At 36.4% G+C, this 15,374-nt stretch overlaps 1 protein-coding gene across 1 annotated transcript in view; it reads right to left on the reverse strand.

Annotated features, from left to right (window-relative positions):
• The window catches only part of GALK2 (galactokinase 2), a 115,838-nt gene that overhangs the window by 79,532 nt on the left and 20,932 nt on the right, over positions 1 to 15,374 (reverse strand). Inside the window, exons 4-5 of the mRNA XM_077764449.1 lie at positions 12,318 to 12,408; positions 8,909 to 9,055 (exon numbers count right to left, since the gene is read on the reverse strand). Coding sequence (XP_077620575.1) covers positions 8,909 to 9,055; positions 12,318 to 12,408 — 238 coding nt within the window. The remainder of the gene's footprint in view (positions 1 to 8,908; positions 9,056 to 12,317; positions 12,409 to 15,374) is intronic.

The following is a 15,374-nucleotide window of genomic DNA, read 5'->3' on the forward strand; positions in this document are numbered from 1 at the left end:
TTCTCTGAAAAGCATCGCCTCCCAAATGCAGTGTGAATCCCTGTTGTTCCAGGCTTCCCAATAACAAACAGGATTCTTGATGCCTAACTATGAGCCTCTCCATTTTCCTCAGTGGACAGCAACCCTCAAGGAAAAGTTTTATACTCAATCCGTATTCCAGGTTACTCAGACATCACACAAATTGTATTTTTGACAAAATGCCAAAGATGATGATACACAGAATGCCCTCCCACCGCACACCTACCTGCTAGTCATGTCAACCCTCTTCAACCACATCATAGGGGGCTTCTCCTCCTTAGATTTGAATATGGAGGATGTAGTTCAGCTCTATATTCTTCTACTATACCCCTCACTCCTCCAAAAGTGGATCTTCTTAACTGGTCCATCATCTCCTCTATTAAAAGTCTACACTCTACCCCACCCCACCTCAACCCATCCCACCCCAGAAGAGGGAAGACTTTGTGGGTAGAAGCCCACCTACTACACTTTACTAGCTAAGCCTAGCCTCCAGAGTTGCAACCTGTTTCCCATGCCAGGCCCCTATCTCTAACCTAAGTCCTTAAAAGGAACTTGGTCCTTTATTCTTGGCCCCTAAGGACAACTCAAGAACATACAGAAACGAAACACAATTGTAGAGCAACCTGAATCCAGAGCTAAAAAAGAACAGACACACATTAGAGAATGCCTTGCCACCTCACATTTTCCTGATAGAACACTTGGTGTTTGAAACTCAAACTTTATAGACTATATCTCAATACAATACTTTTTGAAAGATGTTTATGTAAATACACACACACACACCTTAAAATTTAAAACAACACTGCTAAAAAATATAGTGCACAGAATACCATGACACCAGTAAGACATACAGTGTATTACTATGTAAAGTAAACGCTTGTTAACAACCAAATGAATTGTTTGCTATTCTAGGATATTATTTCAAGTATTTTTCATTGTATTAGTGTGTTACTTGTATAGAGGAATTTTTACTGTGCTTTTGTAACATTGTAGGAAATTGGTTATAGGTTCTCAGTGGAGGAATAATGCATTATAAGTCCTCCTGTTTAAAATTATAAGAAATTAGGCCCCCGCTTCATGATTTTGTGTAGAACAAGTGATTTTTAGAATGGACTCCTCATGTTAAGTGGAAGTTGTCTGTATTTTCTTGGATCCTTTCACCCAAAACCCATCAGCAAGCCTCTCCCTAGGCTGTTCTGACTTGGTCACGACCCAGCAGCACATCTGTTCTCAATCTGTAAGTGTGACGCATTGAATCCCTTCTTGTGTCTTCATCCTTCAGTTCCCCCAACCGCAGTCACTAGGGCTGTCCAAATGATGGCCCCTCTTACCTTTTCATTCCATTCACCCCCTCTTGCCATCTTCTTCTTTATTCAGTTAATTTTGACTTTTGCAAAAGGAATACATAGACATAATCTAAAAGATCAGAGAAGCTACAAGCTTGTAAGGACAAAAGCAGTCCATAGCTCTCTCCCTGTCACCCCCATCTCCAATGCAGTGTGCCTAGAGTCCAACGCTTTCCACTCTTAGCTCTTGCTTTAAATTATCAAATAAGCTGAGTAATATGCCATCTCCTCATTATTTCATTTAAAGTTTTACCTACTGCCTTCATACTAGGGGCAGTGAGGATTTTAGCTCTCTTACACCCTACTTACCCTTTTCTCCAATCTTTCTCTATAAGTTTCTGGTTAAATCCATATTCCATGTATTTATTATTGAGACTGCCGTTCACTTATGAGTCAAGTAATGAAAAGTTATTGATTTCCTTTCTGGAACAATTTTTTTTGTGTTTTTCCTATATTTAACAACTGCCTAATTTCCTCATTTGGTGAGTTTTATTGCAACGTCCAGCTAAGCTTTCCCATACCTTACCTACAATGACTATAAAACCACTATCAATCCATTTTTCCATATGAACAAACACGTCAGATTTACCAGTTGTTTTTTTTCCTGATAAGATTTGTCAATTCCATTTTTTCCCTTCTCTTTTCTGGTTCTAATCTGTACTGTTTCCTAAGCTTCTGGGTGCTGTGGGTGTTATGTTAAGTTCTCCTGTGACCAATGTTTTATAAATACCCAACTCCTCTCCCCTGTATTGGATTTACCATTTCCTAGTTCCCACATCATCTTCCTCAGTTAACTCTATAGTTTTGTGGACTGTATCCTATTATAGTCTTTTAGACTACATGTCTGAGAATGTTTTATTCTACTTTGATCAATTCATTTATTCTAAGCTAGAACTCATTTATATTTTGCAGGTTATACTCAAAAGATTATAATTCACTATATTACTCTGTTGCCTTCTATCTTCCAAAACTTTTTTTAAAGTTTATTTATTTATTGTCAGAGAGAAAGGGTGAGTGGAGGAGGGGCAGAGAGAAGAAAGAGAATCCCAAGTAGGCTCTCTGCTGTCAGTCCAGAGCCCGATGTGAATCCCATGAACCATGAGTTCATGACCTGAGCCGAAATCAAGAGTTGGACACTTAACTGACTGAGCCACCCAAGTGCCCCCCAAAACTATTTTTGATAAATTCATTTTTATTCCTTTCTTTTCTCTCAATCAGCTTTTAGTGGGTTTTCTATTAGCCTTTAAGTTTCAGAATTCCCAGATGGTGTGGGGTTTTTTTTCTTTTTTTGAAAATTAAAAAAAAGTGTAGATGTATAATTTGTTTATTTGCATTTATTATGCTGGATATGCAGGAGCATCTTTCAATTTGAGAACTCATGTTTTCACTTTTGAAAACTATTGTTTTTACAAACAGAATTTTCTAATGACTCTTTTCTCTTTTTCTCTTTACAAGTTGGAAACTGAATTTCTGGAATTGATCTATAAATTTTCCTATATTTCTCTCTCTTATTGTCTCTTATTTTCCCCTACTTTATCAGAGAGTTCTTCCAATCCTTTCACTGAAACTTTTGTTTTACCTATCATATTTTTTAATGTTTATTTCTTCATTTTGAGAGAGAGAGAGAGAGAGAACACAAGTAGGGGAGGGGCAGAGAGAGGGAGAGAGAGAGAATCCCAAGCAGGCTCCATATTGTCAGTGCAGAGCCTGACATGGGGCTCGATCCCATGAATCATGAGATCATGACCTGAGCTGAAATTAAGAGTCGGACACTAACTGACTGAGCTACCCAGGTGCCCTCCCCATCATATTTTTAATATTCAAAGTTCTTTTTTATTTTTTAGTCCTTTAAAAAAATAACACTCTGGGGTCACGTGGGTGGCTCAGCCAGTTAAGCATCTGACTTCAGCTCAGGTCATGATCTCACGGTTCGTGGGTTTGAGCACCATGTCGGGCTCTGTGCTGACAATTAGCTTAGAGCCTGGAGACTGTTTCAGATTCTGTGTCTCCCTCTGTCTCTGACCCTCCCCTGCTCATGCTGTCTGTCTGTCTCTCTCTCTCAGAAATAAATAAAACATTAAAAAATTTTTTTTGGAAAGAAGAAGAAATGAGAGCTGGAGAAAGAAACAGTAGGTATGTTCTTTATTCTGTCATCTTGAAACCAGAAGTCTCTAGCCTTTTCTATTTCATAGGTCTTGTATCGCACCATATTCTCTTTTATCAGTTTCTTTCTCATTCACAGTTTCAGTCTTCCAGACTTTCTGGATGACAAGCCACTTGTTTTACTGGTTTCAGACGTAAAACGTTTTATTTATTAATGAGTTAACAAATTCCATATCAACTTATCATATCCCATTTGCTATAATTGTTTGTCTACCATGTAATAGGGAATGCCAATTGTACATATTAGTTAGGAGAGAATTATTCATCAGTTGGGAGAGATCAGTAACCAGTCTCTCATGGGACTTATTTTCCTTATCAGATAGGCTGGTTATTCTCCATTTGCCTTCCTGCCCCTCCATTCTTACACTTCTCATATCACAGAAGACTGGCCTCTATGGAAAGCTCTTCTCATCCACTCCCACTAACTGCCATTTCCACCCACTTCACTCTCCATGCCTCATTGCATCTCTGGGAACATTACTCTATAGCCATCACTCCTGAAGTATAAGAGCTTCTTCCAGTTTCACAAAAGAACTCTTCCTAGTTGGTTCTCTTGACCTTGCCCACATCTCTGTAAATAGTCTCTTTATTAAATTCTCTTCCACTATACCCTTTATGCCATTTGTTTCTCATTGGACACTGATACATCAGTTTAAAACAAAATTTGAACCTAGGTCATCTCTAAAATGCATTGAGTTCTTATGTTCTACGACAAAAGCCAAGTATACAACTGGCACTTAACTACAAAGACTCTAAGCAAATTTAGCTTCCTTTCAGTTAAGATTCTATCTTATTACAGCAAAGAAACTGTCCAAATTATGATGTGCAACACCTATAAAATATAAGCATCACCAGTGCAATTTAGACTAGCAGGGAAACATACGATATACATTTTGTTCCCCTTCGCAATGCAGCTAGTACTGATAGATAAAAGTATATTTGCTATTTTTTATTCAATTTTCTTAATGTTTATTTTTGAGAGAAAGACAGAGTGTGATCAGGGGAGGGGCAGAGAGAGAGGGAGTAACAGAATCCTAAGCAGTCTCCAGGCTCTGAGCTGTTAATGCAGAGCCTAACACAGGGCTTGAACTCACAGTGAGATCATGACCAGAGCTGAAATCAGATGCTTAGCCAACTGAGCTACCCACGCACCCCTTTATTCAATGCTTTTAATTGAGCCATAACTGACATACTTGTGTTAGTTTCAGGTATATAATATAATGATTTGATATCTTGTATATATTATCAAATGATCACCACAATTAGTCTAGTTAACATCCATCACCATACAGTTACAGAATTTATTTTCTTGTGATGAGAATTTTTAAGATTTACTCTCTTAGCACCTTTCAAATAAGCAACTCACTGTTATTAACTATAGTCACCATTCTGTACATTCTATCCTCTTGACTTGTTTATTTTGTAACTGGAAATTTGTACCTTTTGACTCCCTCTACCCATTTTACCCATCCCTTACTCACCACTTCTGGCAACAACTTTTTTTGTTCTCTGTAACTGTGAACTTAGGTGTTTAAAAATTTTAGATTGCACATGTCAGTGAAATCATACATATTTGCCTTTTCCTGTTTGACTTATTTCACTTAGCACGATACTCTCAAGTTCCCTCCATGTTGTCACAACTGGCAAGATTTCATTCTTTTTTATGGTTAATATTTCATTGTACAAACTACATTATCTACTCACCCATCAACAGACACTTTACTATTATAAATAATGTTTCAATGTACACAGGGGTACATATATCTTTCCAAGTTAGTGTTTTTGATTTCTTTAGATAAATACCCAAAAAATGCAATTGCTGGAGCATATGGTAGTTCTATTTTCAATTTTTTGAGGAACCCCCATACTATTTTCCACAGTGGCTATACCAATTTACATTCCCACCAACAGTGCATGAGGTTATATCTAATGTGGTTCTGATTTATATTCCCCTGATGATAAATGATGTTAAGCATCTTTTCATGTGTCTGTTGGCCATCTGTATGTCTTCTCTGGGTCTATTCACACACTGCACATTTTTTATCATGTTGTTTGTTTTCTTGCTATTGAGTTGTATGAGTTCTTTATGTGTTTGGGATATTATCCCAACCCCTTATCAGATAAATAATTTGTAAATATTTTCTCCCATTTGGTAGGTTGCCTTTTTCTTTTGTTGATGGTTTCCATTGCTGTGCAAAAGCTTTTTATTTTGATGTACTCCCACCTGTTTATTTTTGTTTCAGTTACTTTTGCTTTTGGTGACAAATTCCAAAAATCATCACCATGAACAATGTCAAGGAGCTTAAGACTTATGTTTCTTACAGGAGTTTTATGAGTTCAGGTCTTATGTTCAAGTCTCTAATCCATTTTGAGTTAATTTTTGTATGTGGTGCAAGATAGTGGTCCAGGTTCATTCTTCTGCATGTGGCCGTCCAGCTTTCCTCAACACCATTTACTCAAGAGATTATCCTTTCCCCATTGTATATTCTTGGCTCTTTTGTCATAAATTAATTGACTGTATATGCATGGGCTTATTTCTGGGCTCCTTATTCTCTTCCATTGATCCCTGTGTCTCTTTTTATGCTAATACATTTGCTATTTTTCACCTTGAAACACAGAAACAACTAAAATTAATTCCAAAGCTTCAAGTGTTTCTCTTTCTTTATCATTTTTATTTATTTTCACTTAGATATTTGTACCATTAAAATCCCCCAAAATGCAAAAAAAATAAGTTCCGCCAATCCTCTTATTAATAAATAAATGGATTTGAGGTGCCTGGATGGCTCAGTTGGTTGAGTGTCCAGCTCTTAATTTGAGGTCAGGTCATGATCTCATGGTTTGTGAGACAGTACCCTGCATTGGGCTCCATGCTGACAGCATGGTATTCTCTCTCTCCCTCTCTCTCTCTCTTTGCCCCTTTTCCAAATGCTCTCTCTCTTTCTCTCTCATCCTCTTTCTCTCTCTCTCTCTCCCTCAAAATAAATGAATAAACTTTAAAATAAATAAATAAATGAATAAAGAAATAAAGAAATAAATTCCTTGACCTCACCCCACCACACACATCAGATAATCTCTTTCACCAGGCATAGCCAGATATTTTCTATCTGCTTAACATTTCTACTTTCTCACTTCTCATAGAGCCTTTAACTCATTCCTATTTTATTATTTTTTTTGTTTATTTTTGATAGAGAGAGAGATAGAATGTGAGGGGGGGAGGGGCAGAGAGAGAGAGGGAGACAAAGAATCCAAAGCAGGCTCCAGGCTTTGAGCTGTTAGCACAGAGCCTGACACAGGGCTCGAACCCACGAACAGTGAGTTCATGACCTGAGTCAAAGTCGAATGTTTAACCAACTGAGCCACCGAAGTGCCCACAACTCATTTCTATTTTAAACTATTCTTGCCAAGATTTTCTTTAACTTCTCTGATGCTAGATCCAGTGGATCCTTTTTAATCCTTGTCTTACTTGACATCTCAGTAGCATATGACACCACTGTTTTCATGAAATACTCTCTTCCTTGTCTTTGCTATTGCCTCAACTTTTTGAGTCTCATCCTATCTATCTGATTAGTTCTCAGTCTCTTCAGTAGACATCTCTTCCTCAATCTATTCCTCAAATGTTCATGCTTGTCAGACCCCTGTCCTAGTCTTCCTTATCTTTCTATCTACACTCTTTCCCTGGATGTTCTTCTCCACTCCTATGGCTTCAGATCCCAGATATATACTAATGACTCTCAAATGGGCCATCTCAAGTTCAGATCTCCCTGCTGATCTTCGGGGCTATTGTTTGTAACTAAATATTAGACAACTCTATCAGCTTGCCCACAAATTTCCCCTACTCAATATTTCAGCTTCATCTATATTCCTTATTCCAATGAGTCATACCATGCCAGAAACCTAGGTAAAATCCTTGACTCTTTTCTGTCCCTCATCTCCATACCCAATCAATGATTAAGTCTTGTTGATTCTGTCTGAGATATACTTTCAGTCTATGATCCAGGTCTCTCCATTCTCATTGTCATTTCCCTAGACTAAATCATTTCCCTACTATTGATACTGTTACTACTCTCATATCCAGATTTTAATAATAGACCCAGAGTGATCTTTCTAAAATATAGGTATGATCACATCACCTTCTTCCTAAAAGCCTGAAATGTTTTTACACTATCAAGATAAAGCCCAAATTCCTCAACATGCTTTACAAGCTCCAGCATCTGGTATCCTACCCTGTCATTCAAATTACTCCAGCCAAATTAAGCCCTTTTTAGTTCCTCCAACAATCCACGATCACTCTTATTTATGACCTGAGCCAATATGTGGATATTTCCACATAAGGTTCCCTCCACCTGATACATGCCTATCTGATGTTATTAGTGTTATCATGCTATCACTATTTCTCAACTAACATCTACAAATCCTTGTGTCTCAGCTTAGATGTCTCATGCTCTCTAAATCTGCATTTAGTGTACTCCCATAGCACACTACTTATCCACTCACCACACTCTATTATAGTTGCCTGTTACTTGTCTCTAACCCTCTTCTATCCCCCTTTTAGATCAAAAGTACTGTGAGGGTTAAAACTGCACCTATTATAGCTCCAATGCCATGAACATTATCTGGCACAAAGTAGTCACTAAATAAATAATGGTTGAATGATGAAGAAATGAATGAACAAACAAGCTATCAGGTTATACATAGTACCAATGGAAGGACATTGTACAAAATGATAACATTTTGTTTGAACCAGAACTCCAAAGCATTAATTAAAGCTGAGCACACCTGCTCTGAACTGCAAAGTCAGAGATTTATGTGAACTTGTAAATTTGAGGCTTTCTGACCTTTTGTAGGATTTATGTTTCCTTAAAATAAGCATTTCCTCTTTGTAATGCTATATTTTTTTTTTAAAGTTTATTTCGGTGACTAACCTGCTGGTATAAACAGATACGCTGTTCAGTTCCTTTATTGCCTGGTCTTTACCCTTTTTACCCAGTGCTTATCAAATATTTAATTTAAGGTTTTGGTTGAAAATAAGCAGGTCCAACTATGAGGCCTACAATTTCTCGCTCTAAACTGAACTGGTTAATGAGGTGATCCAAAAAGATATCCATGCATTCAAACTCCAGACTTCATCTAAGGGCATCTAAGAGCATTTTATCTCAGCTATTCACAGATCTGCTCACAGTTTGCAAAGTATCAGATACATCACAATGGTTTATCACAAGCAGGACTTAATTTGTTAGGGAGCTACGTGGGCCCATGTGTGGAAGTCCTTTCAGGTAAGACAAAGTTGTTCATTCAAAGGAACGTAGTCTAATTTTGAGATTCACACACTAATCCTTTTGGAAAGAGAGGTTTGTGTAGGCAAACACACTCAAGGCAGTTACCTTGGATAGGTTCATTCCCAGCACTGTGAGCGTCACCAAGCCAGCACAGCACACCAAAGCACTGGAACTAGAGAGTCCAGAACTCGGTGGGATGTTTCCATCCACCAAGCAATTCATGCCAGTCAGGTTGCTAAGACCAAAGTGTTCCTAAGAATAGAAGGAAAAACAGCACTGGTGACTTTGGTGTTGGATTCAAAGTGGCAAAATGTTCTTTCATTACCCAGAGAGCAAACATCTATCAATGGACTTATTATGCTATTGATAGAAACTGCTTGTGCAATTCAATTTAGTTGAGTCTACACATGGTCTTTTATTAAGTGATTACCATGGGAGTAATCTGAAGATTATTTTTTTCTTTGTTCAACAAAAAGCTATTGATCCATTTCCTAAAATTGCCTTGAATGATCTTTTACTTGAGCTTTAATTGATTTGAACAGATATAGAAAAAATATTAAACAATTATAATTTATTTTCAGAAGCTCCTCTGAAGAAAAAAAGTGTTCTAAATTTCTTCAGTTCCATTTTACTGATGGAAAACCTTAGCATCAAAAGATTAAAAGATTTTTTTCCAACGCATAGGGAGCTGGGAATAGAACCCAGGTCTCTGATTCCCAGTTGAGAACTTCTCCAGTGCAGTCAAAAACATGGGCCAGCATACTGTCACTGTGATTTAATGTAAGTCAGCTATATGAGGAAATCCAGATTTTTACTAGAGTTTATAGAAACAGTTTAGCCATATGGTAGCTTTCAAGACAGCCAAATCAGAATTCAGCCACAGATGAGAACACAGACTCTAAATGAAGAGGGGAAACTATTTCTGCAACTAGGAAAGCCCAAAGAAATAATGAGACTCTGATCTGAAGATGGACATCTCCAGGATACTTAGATGAATATCTAGGATGACACTTAAGATGATATTATAACATAACCTTTGTGGTTTAGGATTAAAAATAAATTCAAGGCCACCTCCACCTCAAGAATAAGTACCATTGTGCTTGCAAATTACTCAAACAGCTCAAGACCAAAGTACAAAATATTATTATATTACATAATTACGCATTTCATCATACATATTATTCTAGGAAGAAATTTCAATCAAGTAGTTAGAATAACCAAAGTAACAACAAAACTCTGCAAATTAAAGACTGTTTTTTTCCTTAATACTTTTTGTCCTTTTTTCCTATGTTGGCAAAACTCACACACCACAAAAAAAGAGATTCTGTTGGATGTACTTCTCCTCTTGATTTCAAGTCATCTAAAAATTTCCTTTCCAGAAATACAAACAAATTATAAACTGAAACATTGCTGCTGCCAATGCCCTTTCATACAAAACATCAGGCAGCTTGTTTAAAAAAAAAGGAAACTTGGAGAATGCTATATATTTAACCATAAACTGATCCACAGTGTATCTTGAATGTGAATCATACTTACAAACTTATCACGCAATGTTTTAAATTAAAATGTACAACAGATTCAAAAACGTAGATGGATTATGCCAAATTCTGTAATAGCTCTATCCCCAAAGGGTAACACATTCAATTTAATATAAACAGATTATCCTCTAAAATTTTCTAGTATTTGAATTTGAAAGTTTCTAAACAAGCTAACATTTAAATTACTTTTCTGCCAAGAATTCTCAGTACAAACTTACTTTTGCACATAAGTGTCAAACCAGAAAAGAAAGCTTTAAGACCTCAAATTCTCAAAAACAACACAAAGCAACATGCAGTATATTTAGGTCACTTTATCCATATGCTATAAAAAGCATGTTGCTATAGGAAGAACAAATTGCATTTGCCAGGGAAATGCTTCCAAATACTGTAATTCCCACTAGTGAATATGATAAGTGAAATAACTTGAAGATTTAAAAGCTGCCAATACCTTTTCCCATAAGTTAGTACCATGTGTCTGAAGGAAAGGAAGGAAGGAAGGAAGGAAGGAAGGAAGGAAGGAAGAAAGAAAGAAAGAAAGAAAGAAAGAAAGAAAGAAAGAAAGAAAGAAAGAAAGGAAGGAAGAAAGAAAGGAAGGAAGAAAAGAGAGAAAGAGAGAAAGAGGAAGAGAGGGAGGGAGGGAAGGAAGGGAGGGAGGGAGGGAAGGAAAGGAGGAAAGGAAGAAAGGAAAGGAAGCATGGAAGGAAGGAGAAGAGAAATGAATGCAGGAATTCTAAGACTAGAACCCCCATAATTAGAGTGTAGAACTACACATCAGAAACAAATGTGATGCTTTTCTGTAATGGCTATACCACTGAGTCCTAGGCTACTCATGACAAAATTTCAGAAAGGACCGCCAGGCGGTAAGGAACACAAGCTGTCTAAAACATGAATTTTTAACAAACAAAATTGATTTAGCAAATCAATTTTCTTTTTGTCATTCATACCTTTTTAATTTGGAGAAAAAGTAGAAATATTTCATTTTCTTGTTCTTGTACATGACATCAGAGATAGTCATGGTAATTATTCAGTGTTTCTAAGGAAACTACTTACACTAATAAAGTTCACTACATCTTTTTTTAACTCCATCTGAAGTAGTAATAGGAACACTAGTTACCATTTATTGAATGACTACTATATGTCAAGCACTGTGTAATCCTTGTAACAACTCTTTGCTAAATAGCAATGACATCATTATACAGATAACAAATCTGAGACTTAAAGAGGTTGAATTCACACAGTTGAGTAGAGCTCAGATTCAAACCTAGGACTGTCTGACTTTAAATCCTATTACAGTATATACATACATATTATTAGAACAAAATGGGGCACCTGGGTGGCTCAGTCATTTAAGTGTCCGACTTCAGCGCAGGTCATGATCTCACAGTTTGTGGGTTCGAGCCCCACAGTGGGCTCTGTGCTGAGGGCTAGCTCAGAGCCTAGAGACTGTTTCAGATTCTGTGTCTCCCTCTCTCTCTGACCCTCCCCTGCTCACACTGTCTCTCTCTCTCTCAGAAATAAATAAAACAGATGGGCATGGAGGAGGACACTTGTGGGGATGAGCACTGAGTGTTATGTAGAAACTAATTTGACAATAAACTATTAAAAAAAAAAGAGTAAAAAAAAAAGAAATAAATAAAACATTAAGAAAATTTAAAATAAATAAAATTAAATTTTAAAAAAGAACAAAATGCATTATAGATTGTATCCTTCAAAAGAAAATTTATACAAAGATTTAAAAAAGGGAAAGATTTGTGTTGGATGCAACTGATTTATGTACAGTCATCACTGCCCCCTGTGGACACCACCCATCAGACGTATCTACCCATCCTCTGAAATACATAAGTTAGCAAAATAGAACAGAAACATCAGTTAGCATTAAAAGAAGACAAAAAAACACATAGTAAGTAAAATAAATCTTGATAGATAATATATGTTATAAGCTCAACTGCTAGCAGTTGCCTTATAAACCAATTTACCTGAATTCCTTTAAATCCACATAGGAAATAGTTGTGCCACAGAGGCTTGGTTTTGTCAATCTGAATATTATTAGCACTAGTACTGAAGTCCCTGCGAAAACAAAGACACCATTGTTTTAACACTAGAGGCTGCAAAAATCCATGGCTGCAAAATCAATGGCTGACTGCTGCCATCTTGTGCCAAGAGGGTGATACTGAAATTTCAATTTCTATTTGTTTTCACATAGGTGCTTCATAGTCTACCCAAAAGCAACAAACATCTCCACATGCTAAAAGGTAAGAGAGGTTGTGATCTTAACAATTAAACTAGTTCCAATTGACCCTTTTTATTTCCTGAAACAGAGAGGAACCAATATAATTTCAGCATAATCTACACCACGTTATTTTATGATGGTTCTTGTTAAGCTGATATAAACCACATAACTTTTATCCTTTGAGCTTGCTATTTGGCATACCTCTGTCACAGCACCCAAAGCCTTCTTTCCCCACACTCTCGGCCACCCATCCAATTTTACCCTCTTCACAAGTTAAGAAGAAGAAGAAAACAAAACAAAACAAATAATGACAATTCTAGTGAATCATAACTTGTTCAATAAGATTTCATGAATCTGTACTGATATAAATTAACGAATGTATAAACAGCTAAATGAAGGAGAAAGAAAACCTCTTTCTTAGAGTAAAATGCCATAGATGAAGTAGAAACTGAAAATCACTATTTGGCAAACTGCATGATAGTTTTTTTCAGGAAAGAATCGTCAATGGATGCTAAAGTTAGGGAGTAAAAATTTGGCGAGAAATAAAATATTTGCATAGATTCAAGAGTATTTCCCCAACAGATACTTATTGCAAGGGGAAAACATAGTAATTTTATGTCAAATAAATAAACATTAAAATTTTTTTCTTAAATAAAAAAATCATTAAAAAATTAATAACACCAATTAAAAGACATCATGTACCTCCTTGATATCATGCACTGAGAACATACCACTTGATATGTGGTAATTCTTTGTACTATTTTTGTGAGTTCTTTGTAAGTCAAAAATTATCTCTAAATGAAAAATAGATAAATAGGTTTCTAAATCAGCCAAAGGACAAGCTATGTGAAGGGGGGGTCAATTAAAAAGTGAGGAAATAAGCAACATTCCCCATATTGACTGAATGCTTTTCATATAATTTGCTAAATACATACTATTTGCCAGTTAAAGTAGTAGGGGCCTTCCGTGCATTATCTTAATTTGATAACATGAACACATCATCACCTAAGAAAAATATTCAAATACACAAGGCATTCATAGGAATATAAAGGTAGAAAGTAAAGGGATTATCCTTTAAGCATTTGTAATCTAGGTGAGACAACATGAACACAAATCATGATCACACACTACTGTCACGTGACGGTATGTAATGTGGAATGGGGTATGACACCAAGAGGGCATCGTCTCTATGATCAGCATATTAGGATGAAGAAGGGAGACCTTCCTCAGGTTCAGACAGGCTTAGTGCCTCTCCAAGGACACACACAGTATGACTCCAGCTCACAAGCACTTTACTGTCACCCACGGAAGTTAAAATATATTGCTCACAGTCAATAAGATGTCACACAATTTGGAAAGCAGGAAAAGTATGTTAGCAAAACTGATCAGGGTCTGTTTCTAGCTAAGCAGAGATCTTGAAAGTCACCACAAAGAAAAAGAAAACCAAGAAGAAGTTGGGAGTCAGGGATGGGCATATATTGAAAAAAAAGTAGAGGAGGGAATATGTACAGATGTAGAAAGCTACATGAGAAATATCAAGAAAAAAGTAGTAATCAAAATAGTATAGTACTGCCACAAAAAGAGACACATGGATCAATGGAACAGAGTAGAAAGCCCCGAATTAAACCCATGCATATAGGATCAATTAATCTATGACATAGGAGGAAGGAATATACAATGGGGAAAAGACAGTCTCGTCAATGAATGGTGCTGGGAAAACTGGACAGTTATATGAAAAAGAATGAAACTGGACCACTTCTAGCACCATGCAGAAAAATAAACTCAAAATGGATTAAAAACCTAAATGTGAGACATTAAATCATAAAATCCAGAAGAGAACATAGGCAATAATTTCTCTGACATCAGCAGTAGCAACATTTTTCTAGATATGTCTCCTAAGGCAAAGGAAACAAAAGTATATTTAGAGAGAGACTACATCAAAATAAAAATCTTGTGCACAGCAAAGGAAATCATCAACAAAACAAAAGGGCAACCTATTGAATAGAAGATATTTGCAAATGATATAACTAATAAAGAGTTAATATCCAAAACATGTAAAGAAACTATAAAAAACCCCTAAGAAACCCCAAACAATCCAATTTAAAAATGGGGAGAGGATCTGAATAGACACACAAATAGCCAACGGATACATGAAAAGATGCTCAACATTGCTAATCATCAGGGAAATGCAAATCAAAACCACAAAGAAATATAACCTCACACCTGTCAGAAAGGCTAGAGTCAAAGGGACAGGATGTGGAGAACACAAGACCTTCATGCATTGTTAGTGGAAATGTTAGTGGAAACTGGTATAGCCACTGGGGAAAACAGCATGGAGGTTCCTCAAAAAATTAAAAATAGGAATACCATATGAGCCAGTAATTCCACTACTAGGTATGTACCCAAAGAAAATGAAAACACTAATTCAAAAAGACGTATGCACCTCTGTGTTTATTGCAGCACTATTTATAATAGTCAAGATATGGAAGCAACCTAAGTGTCCAAAAATAGATCGACAGGGAAGGAAAATGTAGTATATATATGCAGTGGAATATTACTTAGCCATTAAAAAGGATGAGATCTTCCCATTTGTGACAACATGAATGGACATAAAAGATATTATATAAGTGAAACAAGTCAGACTGAGAAAGAAATACCATATGATTTCAATCATATGTGAGATCTAAAAAAACAAAACAAATGAATAAACAAACAAAAATCAGAATCAGGGGCACTTGGGTGGCTCAGTCAGTTAAACATTTAACTTTGGCTCAGGTCATGATCTCATGGTTCATGAGTTTCA

Source organism: Crocuta crocuta, unplaced genomic scaffold (assembly GCF_008692635.1).
Source record: "Crocuta crocuta isolate KB4526 unplaced genomic scaffold, BGI_CrCroc_1.0 scaffold102, whole genome shotgun sequence".
Lineage (NCBI taxonomy): Eukaryota > Metazoa > Chordata > Mammalia > Carnivora > Hyaenidae > Crocuta > Crocuta crocuta.